This window comes from Arvicola amphibius, chromosome 11 (genome assembly GCF_903992535.2).
Source record: "Arvicola amphibius chromosome 11, mArvAmp1.2, whole genome shotgun sequence".
Classification (NCBI taxonomy): Eukaryota; Metazoa; Chordata; class Mammalia; order Rodentia; family Cricetidae; genus Arvicola; species Arvicola amphibius.
Genome location: NC_052057.2, coordinates 77690735 through 77713226, shown reverse-complemented (window position 1 = coordinate 77713226; position 22492 = coordinate 77690735). Strand labels below are relative to the sequence as shown.

The following is a 22492-nucleotide window of genomic DNA, read 5'->3' as shown; positions in this document are numbered from 1 at the left end:
TCAAATTCATTCTCATAGTGGTGATTGTTCTTCCGAGCTGCAAGAGAAAAATAATGTTCATTTAAAAAAAAAAAGATTGGTTGACAAGATTTTCAAAAGACTACTTTATAATAGTTCTTCCTGAGATCAGGACTATTCACTGGGGAAGAAAGGGCAAGAAAAACTGCCTCAGAGATGCATACAATACCAATACAACTGTGCCGATGTAAACTACACAGCCGCTGCTGTTAGAGCAGCTCTCGCCCCAGTTCAAGTCTACCATTCATTACAGGCTACATGTTGCACAGGACTTGATAGAGGCCTGGGGATGAAGTAGAGACAGGACATGGGTCCATTACCAGGGAAGTAGAGCTGAGCAGACACTTGCAGAAACTAAATGGTAGATTTCTTTTACCGCACACATGCACTGGGAGGGTGCACAAGTTAAAGGAGTGGAGAAGCTAAAGTGGAGCGCCAGCAGAGGAAACAAGGCAGAATATTCAACAGAGGAGGCCAGTGAGAAGTTTGTAGACGGGTGAGAACTAGCTTTGAGAATAATGTCAGGGTCAATACAGGTCCTGATATTTTTATAAAGCATGTTGGCAGATATAGATCCAACAACCACCATAGATTTAAGCTACAGCAACGCCTGCTCTGCCCACTAAGGCTGTCCACTCCCACCCATAGAGGAAGATGCTCCTTTGGCCAACACTACGTATGGGATGGTTTTGTTGTGTTTAAAACTCACTTGGAATGGTTTTCACAAATTCCTCCATTCAACTATATGTATTAAAAAATATACAGGAGCCAAGAGATGAGCACACAGTTTCCCCTCCAAAGTCATATGGAGTAAAAAGATCATACACCCTACATACATTACCTTCAGAAACAAAGAAATCTGCCAAGTAAATGCAGTCTTCACACAGCATTTGGTGCATGGGAAATACCTTCCAAGTCCTTCCACTCATATGGGGGCTTTCTCAGGATGCACTGGACAGCATATACTGGATATGTAAATCCTGAGTGGAGAACACACACCAGGAAGCACAAAGAATGGTTTATGATGATGTTCCTACATGTTTCATGCCACGTGCATGCCATATAAAACATTACAAACTCACCAAATCACAAACCCTAAAAGTTTGCACATACGGTCTCACACAAAGCACTGCTCATGGCCAGGGCATCTCACTGATTTGCATCCTCTTAAAATGTGATTAAGTGTATTTCCAGGAAAGGAGAGTGAAGTAAACACAGCTGGCCTGGGAATCCTTCAGTTCAACAGCCAGGTGAACGGTTTCTTGACTGTGCATCTATCTAGGGCCATACATACCCATGCCAAGTATATATTCTACCAGTGAGTTCATCTTCAGGCCTGAGTGTACACTCAGATGGTGACACACAACTCTAGGTCTGCAACCTTGCCCCTCTTCATACATTTGCTAATCCCATACGACCTTAAGGAAGTAAGACAAACCATGCCATCATTTTTATATTCACAATCTGTCTCAGCCTATGGGATGATTAGTGACTCTTTTAGGGAAACAATTGCTAAACATAAACTCTGATAGTTTTTACAATAGCTGTACTCTGAGTGAATTGTAGAAGTCAATTATGTTTAGAACTCTTAGATATTATACATACTCTTAGCTAAGTAAAATTATTTAAACTTTAGATTAGGATGAAAACAGTTCAGTGTGGGGAGGAAGTCATATAAGAGAATGGCCATTTGCATGCTGACTGGTTTAGAACTGGAAAAATGTCATGCATCACTTCCTCACCTTTCCTACATGCTTTAGCAGTTTGTCAGTTTTTTAGGACAGTATCTATCGCTGAAAGTCTTTCCTCGTTTGAATAGAAAGCAACAGCTGCCCCTCCCCCATCGGTGCTTCAGCATGGAAAACCATGATGGCTTTCAGAAAGCACTGGAGAACACAGCCGTCCAGAGAAGAAACGCCATCCTTCTCACACCCCACTCTGACCCTCCACTTGCACATCAGGTTGAAAGTAAACACTTGCATCCAGCCTACTGGAGTGCAACAGGAAGCCAAACACTGCCAGCGAGCAGCTCTAGACACAAACCCCTCCCACCCCTCTGCCTCCTCCCCCTCTCATGCTGCTGCACTGTCTCGCTCTGTTCTGGAGGACTCACAGGCAAAAGCAAGGCTGAGGTTAGAAATGTCTAAATGAGGATTTATTTGATAATCAGGCCCACACAGACATATAGATGCTGACATTCAGAAACAAGTAAGGCTTGCTCTTTAGAAAATGGTTATTGAGAGCCCAAAGGCATTCCTACTGTGCAACTGTAGAAATTATAACTAAATTAGTGTCACTAATTTAGAACATGATCAAAAGTAAGATAAAATATGCAAGAAGCGGAACATCAAGGGTTCCGACTCACGGCTGTCATCGAAGTACCAGGCCTCTGAATTTTCACAGGAATGATGATCAGAAGAACCAACGAACCCAAATCTCCTAATTTCTAACCCTATACTCTGGTTTAAATGGCTATTCATTCATTATCTGTTCTTCCCCAAAGCCCTAGAAAAAGGAAAGAAAGACAAACTCCAGTTCTCAGCGGGCTCTTAGTCTAGAGGGAAAGGCAGAGCTTGAACAAATACAAGGTAAAGAGCAACATTCCCAAGGAACACAAGCAAACACACAGAGCACCAAGACAAAAAGAGAAAAATGATGAAGGCTTCTCAAAGATGAGACAGCTAGCTTGAGTTTTTCAAGGTAGGAGAGAGCTTACCAGAAGGCATCAGGGACCTGAGGAGATTTGGGTAACATGAGAAATATGGGGGAAAAGAGAGGTGGGAAACACTGCTGTCTGGAGAGAGCAGAAATGGATGTACAAATATCAAAAAAAAAGCAGTCTGCAGGGAAAGCAGCAGAGAGCATGGGTTACATGATCAGGTAATTCTAGGCTTGCTTCTCAGTGAGATTTCATGCCCAGGTGCAAATTACCTGTATGGAAAGTTAGGAGGAAGCTGGGTAGAGAGGAGAAAGTCTATACAAGATGGACTTGGGAAACAGAAATCAGCTTAAAGTTTTAAGAAGCAGACTATGAGGCAGGGAAGCCAAAGTGGACTCAAGATTTCTACTGCAAGATGTTTGGGAGGTGATGATACTAGGAAGTGGGTGAAAAAATAACAACCTCATTTCACCCTGAGCTGACCAACATTTCTCAGGATTTCCTGCATAGATATTTTTCCCACCTCTTTATTTAACAAATATGCTGATTTAGGAGTATTCCCCCAGATTTGGGTGCTGGAAAGTTAATTCTTAAATCTTGTTACTGGTGTACAGAAGTGGAACCTGTAGGAACTAGGATTAGAGCAGGCTAGACAGGTGAGGCCATAATTGCATTAGTGACTCTATAAGAAGGAAAAACTGCCCTGACATCCCTTCGTGATTTGCCATGTGAAACTCAGTGATGCTCTTTATAGCTAGGAGGTCCTCACCAGATGCTAACACTATGTTCCAAGACCCACCAAGGTCCAGAAGAGTGGAGATTAATAAACCTCTATTCCTTTTAGATTATGCAGTCTCAGAGATTCAGTCACAGCAACATAAAACAGACGAAGTCACAGTGGCAAGGCCAATCTCCAAGGAACAATCACTGCCCCACCTTCCTGTGGTATTCTCCTCTCTAGGATTCTGTCCTCTCAGGTTTCTCTCTCCAGCCTCACCAAATCAAAGAGTCTACATGATACAAAAGCAGAGAAAGTGTCTTCTGCCTCTGGTTCCCTTTCCTGTTTCCTGTTTCTAGCTCCTCCAAATACCCCATCAGCCTTTTCTCATAGAGGGTCCCATTTAATTTACAGCCATGCAGTCATCATACATTCTGAGAGACAGAACATAAAGCCAGGAAAGTAACACCTTTTAAAAACTGTATTCGCCACCACACACACTAAAACAATCAAGTGTTACCAACACCTGCAAATCCCCTCTTTGGTGCCATAACTAATATAATAATTGTACGTCACCTCTATGAAAAATATTTTCAAGTTACCATCAAGAGTTATAGATCTGTCCTGACATCATGTTTTGAAAGATCATAGAAATGAAAACTAGATTTAATAGATATTACCATCTAGGAGGAAGCATGGTAGCACACACCTGTTACCACAAAGCTCAGCTGGCTGAAACAGGAAGACTGCAACAGGCTGGAGGCCAGCCTGGGACAGAGAGTTCCTAGGAGCCTGCACTACAGAGAAAGACTGCCTCAAAAAGCAAACAAAAATATAATATATATTTTGTCATGCGTTTTTTTTTTATTAACTCAAAATTGTTTTCAAAGACCATTCGCAACGAGGAACACAGAGATGTGCACGGACTTAAGTGACAGAGTGCCTTCCTCCATCTGGTTCTTCATCCTCACCCTTCCTTGATCCTCACTCTCCTTCTCCATCATCACCCCAGGTCAGCCTCAGCTGATCTGGAATGTGGACAGGATGCTCTGTCTTTGAACTCTAAAGTCACATAACTTCACTCCCAAGAAAAGAGGTCTATAAAATTAGGGCGAGAATTTTAAGTCTATATGCTCTATAGTGACACATACCTTCCATGGAGGAAATGAACTCTATATCGCCATCTGTATTTGTGGTTAATATATTGAAAACCTTCTTTAGCTTTGCATTTTCTGTAAAGTTCTAAAATATAAGAATAAACAGGGGTCAATTCCGTACTTCCCCTAAATGTGTTCTTCTCCCCAAGGAGATGCTACTGGTTGTGTAACCATGGGATACCTTCACAGAGAGGCTCCACTTGTGAAAATTCGCAGTCAGAGGCTCTAATGCTAGTGACACCAATAACTCGGCAGGAAAATTCCGGAACATTCTGCCCCGTAATGCACCTAAAATAATTTAAGCACAGAGAAATGACTGAAACACATGAAAATATAAAACCTAATAAGTCACTTACCTGCAGCCAAACAGCAGCCATTATTAAGACATAATTAAGATGAGTAAATGCTGAGCAAAGCATGTTTCACAGAAGTGTCTGCGGTAAGCCAAGGCCTGGCAAACGTGGATACAAAGATGATATGCTCCAGATGGAATTCCCTGTTTTTAAGTTTCTAATATAAATAACTACAAATAGGCTAGCCATGAAAGAACAAAGAATCTTAACTCTGGGTCTCAGAAAAATAAGAACAATTTCCAAATCTGTATGCTTGTGTTCCCAGAAAAGGACGTAGCATTTCCAATGTATTTTCAAAGGTATATAGGACTTAAAAGGAGAGGACATGGAGAACAGATTAATGAAAACCAAAGGCCATAAGAGAACCTACTGCTTTGTAAACCAATTCAGACTTTTAAGGTACAGGGCTGGATAGACAACTCAGCAGTAAAGAACACTTGCTGCTCTTGCAGAGGATTCAGGCTCAATTCTGAGCATCCATGTACAGCAGCTCACAATTACTTCTAACTCCAGCTTCAGGAGATTCTACTCCTTCTTCTGGGGTACACACACACACACACACATACATACAACAGAGAAAGAGAGAAATAAAAATAAATCTTCTTTTAAAATGTATACATTTAAAAAAAGGAAAAAAGAGAGACACCCTGCATGACTAGGAAATGCTGCTTCTACAAATCCCAGTGGTAGGTGTGGGACACAGCCTTATGAATTGCTGGTCAGTGAGGAAAACGAGACTCCTAAAGCAATATAAGCTGTTTCTATTCCTCTTGGTTGCCTCCAGAAGTAAATAGTAAGATCCATTGCTGAGGATACCACACCCCTTGGATACATAAAATGAAGAAACCAAGCTGGAACTGGGATGGAAGCTTCCTCCCTGCTGGAGAGCTTGCATAGTGCCAGAAGGCGCCGTGCAAGTTGTTGAGGGAGAAAAGGCAACAATGGCTTCACCCAGCTGTGAACCCTGTAAACTACAGTGCCAACCTGAAAAGCAAGATATGCTCCTTGGTCAATAAGTGTCATGATTGCTACGGGAGTGAGGCAACTTCTCTTAGATTAGATTTAAGGCTGCCTTCATAGGAGAAAATCTATGCCTGGGCTTATAAAACCCAGGCACCTAAAATAATTTAAGTATGGAGAAATGACTTAAACACAAAAAAATAAAATCCACTGAGTCACTGACCTGAAACAGCAGACATTATTAAGACATAATCAGGATGAGTAAATGGTGAACAAAACACAGTGTTTCCAGAGAAGTGCCTGTGGTTGGGCCAATGCATGTCTAACATGGATGCTGGGAAGATCGTGGGCCCTAAAGGGAAACTCACTACTGCTGTATAGCTAAATTGACACGGTGACAAACCACAATCTAAATATTTGTGTTTATACCTACAGACAAATGCTAGCCTTTAGTTAAAGAATTTTCTCTTTGCAATGAATGTAGACTTGTGGCTCATCAAAGTGATGAGAATAAGTGAGGCTTGAATGCTCAGTCCTAAACAGGACATTCATCCCACCCTCTCCACAGTTCAAGGAACATGGCAGCAGGAGGAGGAAAAGGTGTAAAGGTCAGAAGAATGCTCAGTCCTAAACAGGACATTCATCCACCCTCTCCACAGTTCAAGGGACATGGCAGCAGGAGGAGGAAAAGGTGTAAAGGTCAAAAAATGTTCAGTCCTAAACAGGACATTCATTCCACCCTCTCCACAGTTCAAGGAACATGGCAGCAGGAGGAGGAAAAGGTGTAAAGGTCAAAAGAATGTTCAGTTCTAAATGAGCATTCATTCCACCTTCTCTACAGATCAGGGAACATGGCAGCAGGAGGCGGAAAAGGTGTAAAGGTCAACAGACAGAAGGAATGTGAAATACCTTTCAAAACCCAGGATCACAGAGAGGCGTGGTTAAAATCAGTGAGTAACAAAACAAAAATCAAAGACATAAATGAGGGAAAGGGAGGAAGGCAGTTAATGGGTAGGAGGGAGGAGAGGGAGATGAGAGGGTGTGGGAGAATAAATATACATTATATTCGTGTACGAAACTGACAAAGAACGAGTTTAACCAACTGAAGAAAGGTTAAGCATACCAACTAAGAAGAAAGGAGCACCAACTGAGCCAAAGAAAAGATCTGCTCTGCAAACAGACAAAGGGAGCAGTGTTTCTCCACAGACCACCTCAGAATGGGGCTGATTACCAGAGAGACTAACCATGTGACTAGAGAACTTGGAAGTCGCCATCCTGTGGAAATGGGAGAGGCATGGGGGACTATAGTCAGGCACAAAGATTAGAATACCAGCACAGAAGTGAAACACAGTCCTAGAGTGTTCAAGGCTGATGCCAAGCCAGGCTCACATTCTTGCTAACAGCTTTAGTTGAGAACACAAGCACGCTGAATAATTGCTTTGTTGTATAAACTGGGCTTCTGTTATATTGCAACCCCAAAAGCCCAACCTTAAACATATACTTCCCATAATATCCTTGTAATGACTGAAATATGAAAATAAGATTTTTGAATTTATGGGACATTCTATGAATTCTATGAATGATCACTACTCTTCCCTCCCAAAATCCTTAATGAGAACATCTATAGTTTGTAGGACTTAATCAAAATGATCTATAATTTGAATGGAATTTGTTTAAGATTTCTAAGCATGTCTTAAACCACTGAAATTTCATGAGTAATATTATGCTAATGAGATGATTAATACTGAACCCTTACATTACTTCAGAATGGGGCTGACTACCAGATAGACTAATCAGTGACTAGAGGACTTTCAACCAGCCCAAACTCTGGAAATGGGAGAGGTTCAGGAGACTGAATTCATCCATTTGAACAATAATTCAAACATGCTTTGAAAGAAAATGTCAATAAAAATTCTGGAACTCTAGAAACCCAAGCTCATGGAAGTTCCAAGATGGTAAGCAAACATAAGTACCTTCCTGAGCTCTGTGAAGTTGCAGCAACTAGCAAGAGTGTGTGTGTAGCCTAGTGATTGGTCTTTCAGTAACACACAAGCACAATGGTCTTGTTGGGCACCGAGCCCTTTAATTTGTGAAGTCTTGCTAATTCCAAGTGTTTAGTGCCAGAATAAAACCGCAATATAATACATTCAAGACAAAAACAACATGTGTAGACAAAGAGAGAATTCTGGCATGAGAGCAATAATATCTTTTTTTTTTCATGGTTTATTTTTTTATATTTAAAAATTTCTATCTCCTCCCCTCGTCCTCCCCCTTCTCTCCCCTCCTCCTCCCTCTTCCCTCCCCTCCTCCTCCCCCTTCCCTCCCCTCCCCTCCACCCATACCTCCCCTCCCTCCCTCTCCAGGCCAAGGAGCCATCAGGGTTCCCTACTCTATGTTAAGACCAAGGTCCTCCCAAATCCCCCCAGGTCCAGGAAGGTGATCGACCAAACCCGTCTCTCTGAATGTGGCCAACAGTGGGGGCTGACTGAGAAGCAAAGGACAATGGCGCTGGGCTCTGATTCTTCTGCATGGACGGGCTCTGTGGGAGCCTTCTCAGCTTGGTCAATCACCTTCCGAGAGCAATAATATCTACTTATAAGATTTGTACTTTAAGTATTACACATGCATACTGGAAATCATCATTTTGATTAATTCTCAGAAAGAATTTATAGAGGTAAAAACTTTTTCAGTGAAAAGACATGAGACTAAGAGAAACTGATGGTTTCTGAATTCTTAATCACATGATCCTGAGACCAATAGAAGCAATATATTAATTATCAAAAGACAAACTTTCCTGTCATCTCCACAAATGAGTAACAGAGTGAATTCATGGCTTTTGTCTCCACATAATTCAAAAGACTAATAAATATTTCTGACTTGATGACTCAGTGCTTACTAGTGCTGTTGAGAAATATTTTTAGAAGAGTTGGAGTGTATTTTTAACCTTCCGTGAAGTTCAATGGCCAATGGCACCGGAGACAGTGTTTGTAAGCGTTAGTAAGCTCTCATCCACTAACCAGAAGGCAAGCGCCTCAAATCCAAGTGCATGTTCCCCACACAGGAAACTAGGTCTCCATCGTCAAAACTCTTTGGAGAATACAAAGAAAAAACTATGTTCATTTCAAACTTTGCAGGTATGTGTTTGTCTGTCGTCTGTCTCAAACAAGCAACAGACACATAATGCATGTTATTTACTACAACACAGATTTCTGTAGAATTTCTGGGATTCATAAGTAGACTACACTAATCTGTCTTCAGAAATACTCTGAGGCAGGTTGGAAAAAGGCAGTTGTAGGCACGTTATGTCTTGACCCAAAGAATTTAAAAGGGCCATGAGTTATTTAGTCTAGCTATTAAAGTTATTAAGCAAGTATCTCAAAAGAGTTGTTATGAGGAAAATGTTTAGGAAGAGGCTGGCAAGATCTGAATGTCAGAGACAATAAATGAAAAATTGCTAACAATATTTCAAGCGGAGAAACAGGAATCTAAGAACTATGGCAGAAGTGCAAGTCCAAGGCAAGGCATGCATAGTGGCTACGGGCTCTGCATGGCTAACAGACAGGGCCCGATGTATGTGAACTGAAGTTCTCTGATAAGCCACAAGTGTCTTGCAGAGTCTAGACTGACTAACTAGAACTTTGTGCCTGTGTTGAAAACAGCATGCTGTAGACTAAGAGCCTGAATTATCTTGAAGCTATCTATCTTAATCTGTTTTAATAGGTATTATTACCAACCTCTGTGTCTCACTTGATATGTTGATTAGGTACAGTCTTTGAAAATATAATGCTGAACATAGCGAATATCTTGGCTTCCCCAGCCCTAAAGCTAAAACTTTTGTAAGCTAGCACCTGCAGCCTCACATAAGAGACCTGTCTGCTCTACTGTAGTGTGTCACCATCAACTTGGCAAACTAGTTTTTAAACTCCTTTTGTTCTGTAACTCTTTCTCTTTGACTTGTTACTTGGCTCAGAATAAAACCTCTCTAGCATGAGCTGCGTCTGGTGTCAACATGTGGCTCTTGAAGAAGGGTGAAGCTGGATGTGAACAACCAAGAAGAGGGCGTTAGTAGTGCAGGCACTCAACACACCCAGTACATAAAGAACAGATCAAAGAGAGGGGCGAGCTATACTAGATCTGCTACTAGCTCTACTAGCTACGAGGTGTGGCTCACTCCTAGAATCCCTAAATTACATGAAACAAAAATAACAGGCTGAAACAGACACTTGATTCCTGCATAGCACGTGTCTGACTGCTAAGGGACGAGTAAGACTGGAGTATCTGTGAAGGCAGCAAGACTATACATTTTATGAAAGATAATCATCCTTATGAAAAGAGACAACCCATTTGGAGTGATCCGCAATGGCAGATTTACCTCTATATGGCCTTGTTGTAAAATATTCTGGCCGCATTGGAATACTCTGAATGTGATATGCTAGCACTTCTCCAGGAAAAAGGATCTGAAACAAAATCAAGATATATTTTCTTCTCCATTCAACAAGTAAATAAATATGCTTCATTTAAAAATGTCATTATTACTATTACATTATTACTATATATATATATTTCAAGTATACATATATAATATTTATAATTCTAGCCATTCAGAAACTATTTTGGGTTAATAATTTTGTACAATATTCCCTTAAAACTTCTTCAGTAAACAAGCTCGTTGAACAAAATATAATCTGAACAAAACAAAAGCAGAAAAAATAAAGGGAGAGAGACTTAAGAGGGGGGAGATGAAGAAACAAATCTCAAGGTGTGGCTGGCTATGAATCAAGGTGATCCGCAAGGCCAAGCCAACTATAAATACACATCTATTTTAATTCCCAAGAGAGAATAAAACTACAAAGCACATAATCAGAACATTTACTTTGATTAGAATTAAATGTCTACAAGAATTTGCTTCTTCACAGTCCTGATACTTCTTAAGAAATAAACACAGAGCTGGATGGTGGTGGCGCACACCTTTATTCCCAGCACTTGGAAGGCAGAAGCAGGCGGATCTCTGTGAGTTCGAGGCCAGCCTGGTCTACAAGAGCTAGTTCCAGGACATGCTCCAAAGCCACAGAGAAACCCTGTCTCGAAACACACACACACACACACACACACACAAAAAGAAAGAAATGAACACAGTATTAGGAAATCTTGAAAATCCACACAATTGTCATTCTCAGAAGTCTTAGATGAGTCACAAATGTTAGATTTCTTTTCCTTCTACCCAAATAAATAAAATATATAAAAAATTCTGATGTTTTTATATCATGGTTTTAGATTAATTTTAAATGTTTTAATTCTTTAACACATATTGAAATAACCACTATATTGAAAAAACAATAGTTTTCAATATATTGTTGAGATAACAAAGGCTATTCAAAAGTGGTCTGACTTTTCTGGCCAACAAAAGTTGAACTAAACATATTAAAGTTCTAAAAATATTTGAATATGAGTTTGTAATATTATGCTGGAGTCTTTTATTTTGAATTTACCTGTGTGTGTGTGTGAGTGTGTGTGTGTGTGTGTGTGAGAGAGAGAGAGAGAGAGAGAGAGAGAGAGAGAGAGAGAGAGAGAGAGAGAGAATGTGTGTTTGGGAGAGAGAGAGAGAGAGAGAGAGAGAGAGAGAGAGAGAGAGAGAGAGAGAGGTGTATGAAAACAGAACATGTGCTCTCTTTCCACATGTGGGGATGAATTCAGCTCACTAGGCTTGTGTGACAAATACATCTTAGGCCCTCTTACCAGCCAGAGGCTATTTTTGCACTGAAGAAATACATCATTCTTCTTCTATGATTCAGGCTTGGTGTCAGCCTGTGACAAGACTGGTTTCCATTGTCAGGAAACTAAGTCTGTGTGCTGAAACACTACTCCAGACCACAGCAGAAAGCCTTGGATTGCTGGAGGAGACCAATCCCCATTTTAAAAGCTGCCTCTGACCAAACCCAATTCATGGGACCTTACAGTTCTTTACACAGTAAAACTGGACCAGCATCCCCAGATAACAGTCTCCCTGAGCACAGGCTCCATACTTTGTCTGGTATGTGTTCTTCCATAAGAGAGTGTGAAGTTCACTCCACATTACCTCAGGAAAAGTATTTTTTGAGCTTACATTATTATACTTTATTTTTTCTGTTTCCATTCAGAGACAGTAAATTACAACTGTCTAGTGTAATTTTCACCAATCTGGTGCCCAGCTTTCACAGTCTGTGCTGTGGAGAGGGAGTCATTCTCTGATAGGAGGTCAGTGTCTTAACTTCCTAGGTGTCTTAACACAACCTCCTCAAGCTGAAAGCAATAAAGAGTAGATTCCATTGGATTTCAAATCCCACTTTAGGGGCTAACTACTCACATATTTTATGGTGAAGCAGAGAAATTCTTTTTTAAGAACTGTTCAAATTACCTCTGGAAGATGATCAACAACCAGTAACCTCAGACATAGGACTTGGATATTTCAAAATATTTAGGCATTTAAACAAAGATTAAGTTAAAAATCATGGGTAACAATTTCACATTCCTACTTGCTTCCTGCTCAGGACTATGACTAACCCTGAACCTGATGGACCAGGCAAGTCCTCTACCACTGGGCTGCACTCTCGGCTCTCTTTTCTTTTTCTTTCTCAGACTGGTGAACTTTCTGCTCTCTTCTCTCGAGCTCCCAGAGATCTGGAATTACAGTACAGGCTTCAGCCTCCAGGTCTTGTCCTACCTCTCATTCTTCACTGCGGCTTTATGTCTCCCTTCAAAACAGCCGACAAAAGCACTTGGGAAATTACCAGAAAACTTTAAGATAGCTCTATAGAAACATACGAAACTTATATGTACATTTTGCAAAACTTTAATATGTGCACACTGGCACACTGTATTAAGACTTGATACAATATTAAACCAACTTACCCATTAATAGATCTGAAAAGTTCTGTATATTGTGTTTGTGGAAGATCGAGCCTGAAAATAATAAAAGCAGTTTTACAAAGGAAATCATTTCTGAAGCCTAAGAAAAAAGAAGTCACCACCTTAATTTTTAAACATTTAAATAAAAAATTAAGTCTTTTTAGGTACTACAGATTGAACCCAAGGCCTTGAACATACAGGGCAAGTGCTACAACACTTTTACCTAAATATCAGAAAATACTGCATTTCTACACTAGAGGTATTCTTGTCAAGCTATGAAAATCACAGAATTATACCCTGTGTAGCTAATTAGAAATGTTAATCTCTTTTTCTGGGATTAATTAAATTCAATATTTTAAAGTAGATGCTAATATAATCAAACACCAGACACTAGTAATATCTATTAGCCAAGAAACCTAAAAATATTCAGCCATTTTATATAAAGGAAAAAATTTGAAAGTTTTATGGGGCTGGAGAAATGGTTCAACAGTATGAAGTTCTTGCTGCTGATCTAGAACATCCAAGTCCAGTTGTTCACACACGTCATGGGCTACTGTGTTATACAGATCTTACACCCTCTTTGACCTCTGTGAGTACCCGCATGTGCGCACGGAACACACACATACGCACACGCGGGGGCGCGCGCGCGCACACACACACACACACACACACACACACACACACCACACCACAAATACATCTTTTTGAAAAGCTTTACTATCACACATGTTATCTACAGGTAGCTTGGAGAATAGAAACAGTATGAATGGACACCAAATCCCAACATCTCATCCCCTCCAACCAGCTGCAAAGGACTGAGTACTCTACTTGAAATCCAGAACAATCCAGATCTAACAACACACTACTTACAGACCTCTGGGACTGGCTCAGTTATTCTGAAGCATACCTGATCAAGAATCCTTACAAGATTTCTTAGCAATCACCATATTACTGATGATTTTATTTCTTTTCCCCAGAGAAAATCCAAAGAAACTAATTCATATACAACTTTTAATTACATCACAGTGTGATGTCTGTAGAAAGTGTATAAAACACAATAACTCTCGACACTGTTTCTACGAGACCTCTCCACACACCTGTCCACACACAGGGTGATAAAAGTTTACACTCCTCAGTAGAATACGGTCCATTTCTGCCCCAGGGAAGAGATATAGGCGGATACAGGTGAGTTGAGAACATGACTCCTGTTGATGCTAAGGGAGCTCTAATTCCTAGCATGTGCCTATGCTCTGCCAGTAAACTTTCCCGGCTCTCCTCTAAGTCGCAGTAAACTCTTGAAATCTACATGGGTTGTTCCAAAGTCATAGTAAACTTCTTTTCGGTGAGAGCCTCAAAGCCATCAGTGAAACTCCTACAGAATGATTAACTGACCGGCGGTGACTGTGCCTTGGGGTGGATAAGGAGAAAAACTGTGAGTCCCTCCATGTGCTCTCAGTATCCTGGACAATCCCCACCTCTTCAGACTCCCACCAAATCTCAGAATCTTCCTCATGGACCACGATGGCAGTCACTCCCACCAGCTGCATACCCAAAGCCCCTGAGCCGGCCTAACCAAGTAGGCTCCACACCATTTGTGACTATGATTTAACCCCTGCTCCCTCACTATTAATAGGTCACACGATTGTGGAGTATGACATGAACATACCTGTCTAAGAAAATGCCAGGGAAAACAAGGCATGATTTGAACAAAGAGGTCATTTGCTTCCTGTCAGATGTTTCTAAACACAAAATTCTTGTCAGGCTGCCCACTGGCCCCTGTTGCTGTAAGACACCATATACTTTGATTGCACAACACAAAGAAATCAAGCTGAACTAATCTGAAAAGTTTACTTCCTGCTGGTTAGCTTTCCTGGTGCCAAAAGGCAGTATGCAGGAAGCTAGAGAAGAAAAAATCATCTCAGTTGAGAATCTTACAGACTGCAGTACCAGTCTGCCAGGCAGGATTGTCCACTGGTGCAGTCATGGCATGGCTGTTGAGGGATAACCAACTGCATTCTAATTCAATATGAGGCTAATTCTAAAGGACTTTCATGCTTGGTGCTATGGGTGTAGGCAAAGGCCCATGGCTGGGGAGATCACAGGCTCTAAGAGTAAACCTGCTTCTTCTGTTTTACTAAATGGACATGTTGTCAAACTATTCCCTAAATATTTATTTATTTATACATATAGACCAGTGCTGCTCCCAAGCCTTGGCCAGAGAAGCTTCATTTTTACAGCAAGCAAATGGTGATTAACGCAGAAACTCATAACCAAGGTGATGAGAGTGAGTGACTGTGGAATGCCCAGCTCTAAACAGGATACTGGGATCACTCCAAAGTTCAGGGAACATTGCAGAAGAGACTTAAAGAACTTAAGAGCAGGACAAAAAGGAGGACTCTAAGATGCTGTCTTTGTGGATATGACAGGTCTCCGTATCCAGGAACTCACAGCAGCTGCAGGTGTCTGCATAGAGCCTGCACAAGATTGGGCTAATGAGCGTCAGCCAAGTATGATAAAAGGACTCATAGGATCCTCATCCTTCCCCTGAGAACTACTGGCAGTCATGGTTGCCTAGGGAAGGAAGGTTAAGACTTCAGTGGTATAGCTACTGTTGAGTTGTCCAGACTATTAGGCCCATATTTCTATATGGCATGGCAGCCAGGCTCTCAAGCCATAGTTGGCACCTGAGGTGGTCATGTAGCCTTCCAGACAAGCTATCGCTACCCTAACAAAGGGTCAGCATGTTGTCCTGCTCCTTTGTAATTTGGAGAATGCCTGGGATAGAGATGCTAATTCAGGCCTACGTGACAGAGCTGGCATACAGAGCAGGAAGATAGATGTGACAAAACGGGCATAGAAAGGTGCGGTCAAAGGTGTGGGCGTGACTAAAGCCATTCACCTGGTTACCTGGGAAACAGAATGCTAATGAATTTCCCCCTCAGTTTATGTTTTGATATACAAGGTTGTTTGGAGAATAAATGCAGAGGAATTTTCAGTATGTGAACTCAGGATTTCATGAGGGTTCACTGAGAATCTCCCTCCTGATAAAGCTATGTGAGTTGTGTCTTTATTCCCACACCTCCATGCCAGTCCCAGAGAGATAGCTTGTGTTGGGGATGGACCCCGACACAGGCTTCTAGGGGAGAACTCTACCAAATGTCCACTGGTTAAACCAGGAAGGTTACAAAACAAAAACAAAACAGGCATGAAGATGGGAAAGGGTTCACTAGGATGAGAGGGTGGCTGGCAGGGGTGGGAGGGAATAGGAAGAGATAAGGCTGCTTACGACATCATACACTTTGGTTGTAGGACACAAAGAAATCAGTCTTGAACTGAGCAGTAGTAGTTCTGCTGGCTAGCTTTCCTGGCACTGAAAGATGCTACACTGGCTTTCTGCAGAGGAAAGCAGAGGAAAGGATTCTGCATGATGAAATAACAGACCTCCCACACAAGATGCACCCCACTGGAACAACAGTGGCCAACACTGTCTTTGAGAATACACAACTATTCCCTTGCTTGAATTTGAAGCCTGTCCCACAAGAGGGCTTTCATCAATGGTACTGAAAACATAGTTAAAACTCATGGCTGAACTCACAGTAGCTATGGTTACAGGCACTAAACTTACACAAGATCAAACCAGTTAAAAGCTCCAGCAGACATGGGGGAGGGGCTACCAAGGCCCCACCTCTAGATAAGGAGCTGATGGCAATTGGTGGCTGTTGGGAGACGGGAGTCACTTTTTCTTTTGAGATATTGATAGGTTGTCCATGCCCCAGTGGATATGAATATGAGCCCCTAATTGGATTTACTGAGAAAGGTGATCAGAAAAGGTATGCTGAAACCAAGATCAAGCATCACCTACAGTAGAGTTCTGCCTAGGTCTTCCATCTGCCTTCTTCTCCCCTCTGAATCAGAAAGTAGCCCCAGCAACCAATCTAACAGTAATGCTGCAAAGTCTCTTCATTGTACACGTAGAATCTCTGCCCCAAACATTACAGTTACTACAGGATCACATGATCCCAATTTCAAGCAGTAGGTCTCAAAATCAACTTTAGTGCCAACGCTGGAGTTTAGCCCACATGCTGTCAATCAGGTTTTCAGTATCTGCTACTATTCCACAAGTCATCTGGTTTCAAGACTCCCCAGCTTCCATCACTCCCACCTATTTCTTTCTCTGCACCCTTGTATTTAATGAGTCATCATTTTTTACTGATTTTTAAGGCCACGTACCTATCAACTCATAACCTCAGTGGCACCTCGTCTTTTATTTCACACCCACTCTCTCAGCAGCCTCTGGACAGGCTGCCCACTGTGATGGCTCTGCAGTGTGTCTCCCACATCCGCACTAACCTATTAAGTAGTATTTTAAAACTTCCATAAACTTTGAAACACTGTGCTGGAGACTCTTGGGGGCCTTCTTACTCAGCCCTATAACTTGAGTGAATGATTTCACATGAGATCAGCATTCAGCACAAACACACACTAACCCCTAAGGGTAAAGCGTTAGTCGAGTGTTTGAAACAAGGCAATCCTTAGGAATCTCAACATAAAGACTATTTTTCATAAAACCTTAAATCTGAGAGTCTCAACCTCGAGTCATAACCCCTTTAGTAAACCTCTATCTCCAAAAATATTTACATTAGGACATATAACAGTAGCAAAATTACTGTTATGAAGTAGCAAAAGAAAATAATAGCTAAGGGTCACCACAACACAAGGAACTGTGTTAAAAGGTCATAGCATTAGGAATTTTGAGAAACCGCTGCTCTAAATCATAATATTTGCACTTTGAATACTAATAGTATATAAATTATAACTCCTTATTGCAATTATTTGCACAATAGGTTGCAATAGTTGTTTGTGTATGAATTTTCACAATAGATTAGATGAGAATCTCTACAAGATTCTCATGTACTGATTTTAGCTTACAAGATGTTTTAACTTTTTTCAAGTGAAAATGAGTAATGAAATCAACCCCTTTGAGCTGAAAGTATGAGTTTAATCATGTTATTTTCCTGAATCATATATCATAAATAAATACTTTTGTAAAAGTGTTTTTATTACTATATTTCTTTAAGTGTGTGTATTGAGCGCGCGCGTGCGCACACACATGGCCACTAAATGTGTGTTGGATCCCACACAGCTAAAGCTACAAGTGGTTGTGAGCTGCCCTACGTGGGTTCTGGGAGGCAAACTTTTATCCTCTAGAAGAGCATCAAGTGCCTTAACCACTGAGGCATGTCTCCAGTCCCAAACTGAACACCTTAAAATTAAAATACCTCTCATTGACACTATAGCAACACTAATACAGTCATCACTGGCAAGCTTTCAGCAGATGTTAAAGTATATTTTATAGTCATCTTCTAAAATATGTCCTTCATCCCTTAAGTGTTCCCTTATGCTAGTAGTCGGCAGGAAGACTGACTAAACCGGAGATTCTGTTATGTGTTATGGTGTCTGTGAGGAGTGTCTTTTTCGGGGTGAAGGAAGCACTCATGTCTTTCTCCAATGCTAACAGACATAAACATACTTTCGGTGACATTATAGACATACAGAGCTTTAAAACAACTTAATGGGAGTCTACTGGCAATAAGTTTATGGCTGAAATCAAAGGGCAACAAACATTCCATTTAATGATGCAATCATAGGAAAGAAGGTATTCATTTTAGAGATAAAAGACCCCTCTTTACACCCGTGGCGGAAACCCCAGAAGCATACCTTATGGGTACAACTCTTGCACCTGCGGACTCCAAGTACTTCACATAGGATGCAGCAATGTAGTATTTTCCCAGCTTTTTCATCTCCTTGGTACGGCATTTTTGCATTAATATTCCTAAGGTTTTTTTAAACAAAAAGTATTAATTTCAAGCAATGTACTTTATTTCTTCCACAAAACTGAATGGCGGCATAATGCAAAGGTCACCATTTTGGTTCTCAGTTCACAGACCTGCATCTCCTCCAGGTCTACGTACAGTCATTGGGAGAGCAGTGGAGAAGGGTGATCACAGTTTGTTACCACAACCAGGAGTGTTTGGGAAGTCCCCAGAGCAAGTTACAATAGCCCCAGCTTTCTTCACACAGCTGTAGACAACCCACTAAGGTCTATAGGGGTGCCAAACCCCTTGACCCACAAAGACCCCTTTCTATACTTGTCAGCAAAGTCAAAGTGAAATACCTTTCATCTCTATATCTCTCTTAAATCATCCTATCTAGGTAAACCAGCCTTCACCAAACCCATTGACACTACGGAAAGGTCTTTATCCTTTTCTTAAGGAAACCTTCAAACTTTAGTTTCCCACAGAAATAAAGCCGGATCTACTTCACCGGCTCCCTCATCCATTCACTATGGCTTAATCACACTGTATGCCAGGCACTGAACTAGGTGCTAAGGACACGGAATTAAAGAAAACGGCGAGAAAAACTCTTCCCCCGCAGGCCTTTTAATGGTAGTAGGTTGGAAGAGAAAGAGGTTAAGACAAACAATACAGAGATTTATTTTTAGATCAATTATGAGCGGCTAGTGCTTGGGGTCAAGAAGGAAAACAAAGAAGTAGGTGTTTTCCCATTTACAATGTCTCTTAAACAGGGTGGCAAGTCCTCCCTGAGAAAGTAGAACAAGTCTTCAGAGAGGTGGAGCAAGTCCTTCTGGGGACGTTTGATTCACTGTGCCGTTTCATCCAAAGCATCAGTGGGGTGCTGCAATGAACCATACACCCACATTTGGAAGAAGAGAACCTCAGGGCAAAAAAAACAGTACCATGCCAAGGTCATGCAGTTAGCCGGTCACTCTGCAAGAAGTCCATCAGACTGGAAATATGTAGGAGAAAGCCAAGAAGGCCAACAGTTAATGGAACAGAGACACGCAGGCCAATAGGGGCTACCATCTTCATTATATTCCTCAGTGATTACTGGAACTTCATAAGCTCTGCGACTTCATGCTCTGTCCCTCTCACCTCTCTGAATTCCCCTTACCAACGAAACCCAAGTCCAGCACACTGACATCCAGCATACATCAATGAATGACAGCGCATGCTTAACATGTACAATGTCTTGGATCCATCCCTAGCCTCCAAAAGGAAAACAACGAGAAAACATCATATCTGCTCATTGACTATCAGTGACTCTGTGAGTCAGCATGTCACTCGAACTGTCTCAGTGGGACAATCACATTCTTGGGTTCTTACAATAGTTGACATGAATCACTCCTGAATATCAAATGTCCAAATGTATGTAGTAAGAATGTTTCTCTCCTCCCCATTAGATAAGATAGTCTTCACAATGAAAACTGAAATTTGGCTAAGAAGAGTACAGCAGTACCCTGGGAGACAGAGTGATGTAAAGCAGGAGGGCAGGTGCACAAGGACTGCATGAAGAATCATGGGAACCCAAGTGCCTGCAACAGTAAATTAATTCCACCATCACACCCCAACCCATTCATTTCTCCCATTCCTAGGCAAAGAGTTCAGACTGTATGCCCTGTCTCTCAACATGTCTCTCAACTTCAGGGTATCTCACAACTTCTGTGGCTGTCTTGTCCTTGACTCCTTTGTGTTTCCATAATAGTTTACACAAACTATATGCTCCATCAACTATATTATCTTAATTGATTGGGTAGTGGGGGCTTCCAGATGGATTAGCAGTAGGTACAGGCACTTGTTGCTGAGTCTGAGGACCTGAGTTCAATCCCCAGGGACCCATATGGAGAGAGGAGAGGAGGACAACTCCTAAAGTTGTTTTTTTTTTTTGACCTTCATAGGTCTATGTGACAAGCATACAATATAGCTGATAACTATAAATCTAAAAGAAAATAACTACATGCAAAATAACTATAAATATAAAAGAAAAATTGCAATTGATCAGGTTAACCAAAAGCATTACTTTCTGCCATACTCAAATGTGAGTTGTTTAGATTATAAAAAACAAAATGAATCTTGTGTCATCTTTTTTCTCTTTTCCCTAGACCTACAAATGCAAACCACTACATATGTTACATGATTCAACTTGAAGAACCTAACCATCACTGGAAACAGCTATGGAGGAGGGGCTCCTAGTGTTAGTAAGCAACCCATTTGAAAACTGGGTCATTCCTGAATTCATAAACTAATTTTCTAGTTTCTGTTTAGTGCTCAAACCGTAACACCAATCAAAGGCATAATCCTACATATGTTTACCCATAAACATCTTTTGTCCAATTTTTACCAAAATTTCTCCTTGGTGGCTTTTCAAATGTCTGACATGATTGCAAACCATTTTTACCATCTGAAATGCAAAATATGCTGGAAACTATTATATGCTTTACTTTTCAAATAGAATTGACATTTCCACTGTTGTCACTTGATGCCAAGAACTGCAAAGGTCCAAGCCACATTTTAATTCCTTACCTATTTCACTTTTCTATTTAATTTATTGTATCTAAATTTATGTCCTCAACCAAGGAAATGTGAGTAATTTAACCATGTGCAGAATATCTAGGACAAGAAAGGCAGGGAAAATGGTGGGGACACAGGGCAGGAAAAGTACCCCTCACACTGGAATCTGAGTTAAATCCTCCCACCAGCTAACACTCCAAGAGTGCATTCACATTTATAAAGGTGTTTCTCCCTTCTCTTTAATTTTCTAGGAGTTTCACTTCATTTGCCAAGTTAAGACATATCCTAACCCCTTACTCTGCCTCAACCCTTGAAGTTCTGGTTTTATCCTATTCAGAACATCTCTGCATCCTCTTTATAATCTTAATTATCATCATGGAAAAAGAGAACAGGAATAGAGAGGGAGGTCCTGTGGAAACCTCTTGAACAATGACCACTTGGTCATTAGAAGTGGAGTCTTCTGTGTAGACTCCATGCTCTCCCGTGTGCTTCATTTTTACCCTGAGAGTCTCTCTTAACACTTTTGATAAATCCCAGTTCGGCTTCACAACTCGCTCTTTCTAAAATTCTTTTCGCTCAAAAGCAGAAGCCCCAAATCCTGAGTTTGCCTGAGCTGTGTGCTTCCTAAAGTTCATGGGACCACCCCAGGCTGCTCTGATGAGAAACAGGGGGCGTCGAGGATCCGCACACCTCTCCGAAGCAGTGACAGCTTCGCGAGCTGCCCCTAGTCGACACCCGTACCCATTCTGAGTGCGTCCTAGCCTTGGTCCCAGGCCTCCTTACCGATGATGGGTTTCTTCGGGCCGCGCTGATAGGGTCTGGATAGCCCGGGGCTCGAGGGCCCCGCAGAGCAGCAAAGCAGCACGCACAGCAGGTGGCCCAGGCTCGCCATCGCCCCTGGCCCGCCCGCGCCTCCGGCCGCCTTTCAAGGCTCTGCGGCGCGGGCGCGCGCGCTGGTGGGGCCAGGCGGGGGCGCGGCCCCGAAGCCTGGGCGGTGCTCGGGCCTCGAGGGCGCGCACGGCCGCGCCGCTCAGGCCTATGGGAAATGCAGTCCGGGCGCCCGCGTGCGGCGGCCGCGGGGCGGGGGCGGGCGGCTCAGGGAGCGTGCTCGGCGCCGCCCCATCGCCCTGCGCGCGACCCGCGACCCGCGGCCCCGCGAGAGGCACGCACCCGGCGACCGCTGCTGACCCTGTGGAGACGCGGCGGGTGGACCCCCGCTGGCCTCCGCTTGTTGTGAGTTCTCCCTGAGAACTATTATGTCTCCCGGAGAGAGGTCACCCACACCGAACCACAGAACCGAGACGACCAGACCAGGACCTGAGGGCGACCTCGGGTCCCGCCTGGCCCTGTGTGGTAACCAAGTAGCGGAGGCC

The 22492-nt window shown here is 42.1% G+C and overlaps 1 protein-coding gene across 1 annotated transcript; it reads right to left on the bottom strand.

Annotated features, from left to right (window-relative positions):
• Positions 1-837: 837 nt before the first annotated feature.
• On the bottom strand, positions 838-22095 carry Ggh (gamma-glutamyl hydrolase). The gene is made up of 6 exons (XM_042055951.1): positions 21903-22095; positions 18469-18583; positions 12754-12804; positions 4734-4845; positions 4547-4637; positions 838-998 (listed from the first exon to the last, which is right to left on the bottom strand). The coding sequence occupies exons 1-6, from the start codon at positions 22009-22011 to the stop codon at positions 898-900; spliced, it is 579 nt and encodes a 192-aa protein (XP_041911885.1). The 5' UTR covers positions 22012-22095; the 3' UTR covers positions 838-897.
• Between the last annotated feature and the right edge of the window lie 397 nt (positions 22096-22492).

Coding starts and splice junctions, on each gene's coding strand:
- Ggh (XM_042055951.1), bottom strand. CDS start 22,011: ATGGCGAGCCTGGGCCACCTGCTGTGCGTGCTGCTTTGCTGCTCTGCG. Junction 18,584..21,902: donor CCCGAAGAAACCCATCATCG/GTAAGGAGGCCT, acceptor AAAAAACCTTAG/GAATATTAATGCAAAAATGC. Junction 4,846..12,753: donor CTTTTCAGATCTATTAATGG/GTAAGTTGGTTT, acceptor TGCTTAAATTAT/TTTAGGTGCATTACGGGGCA.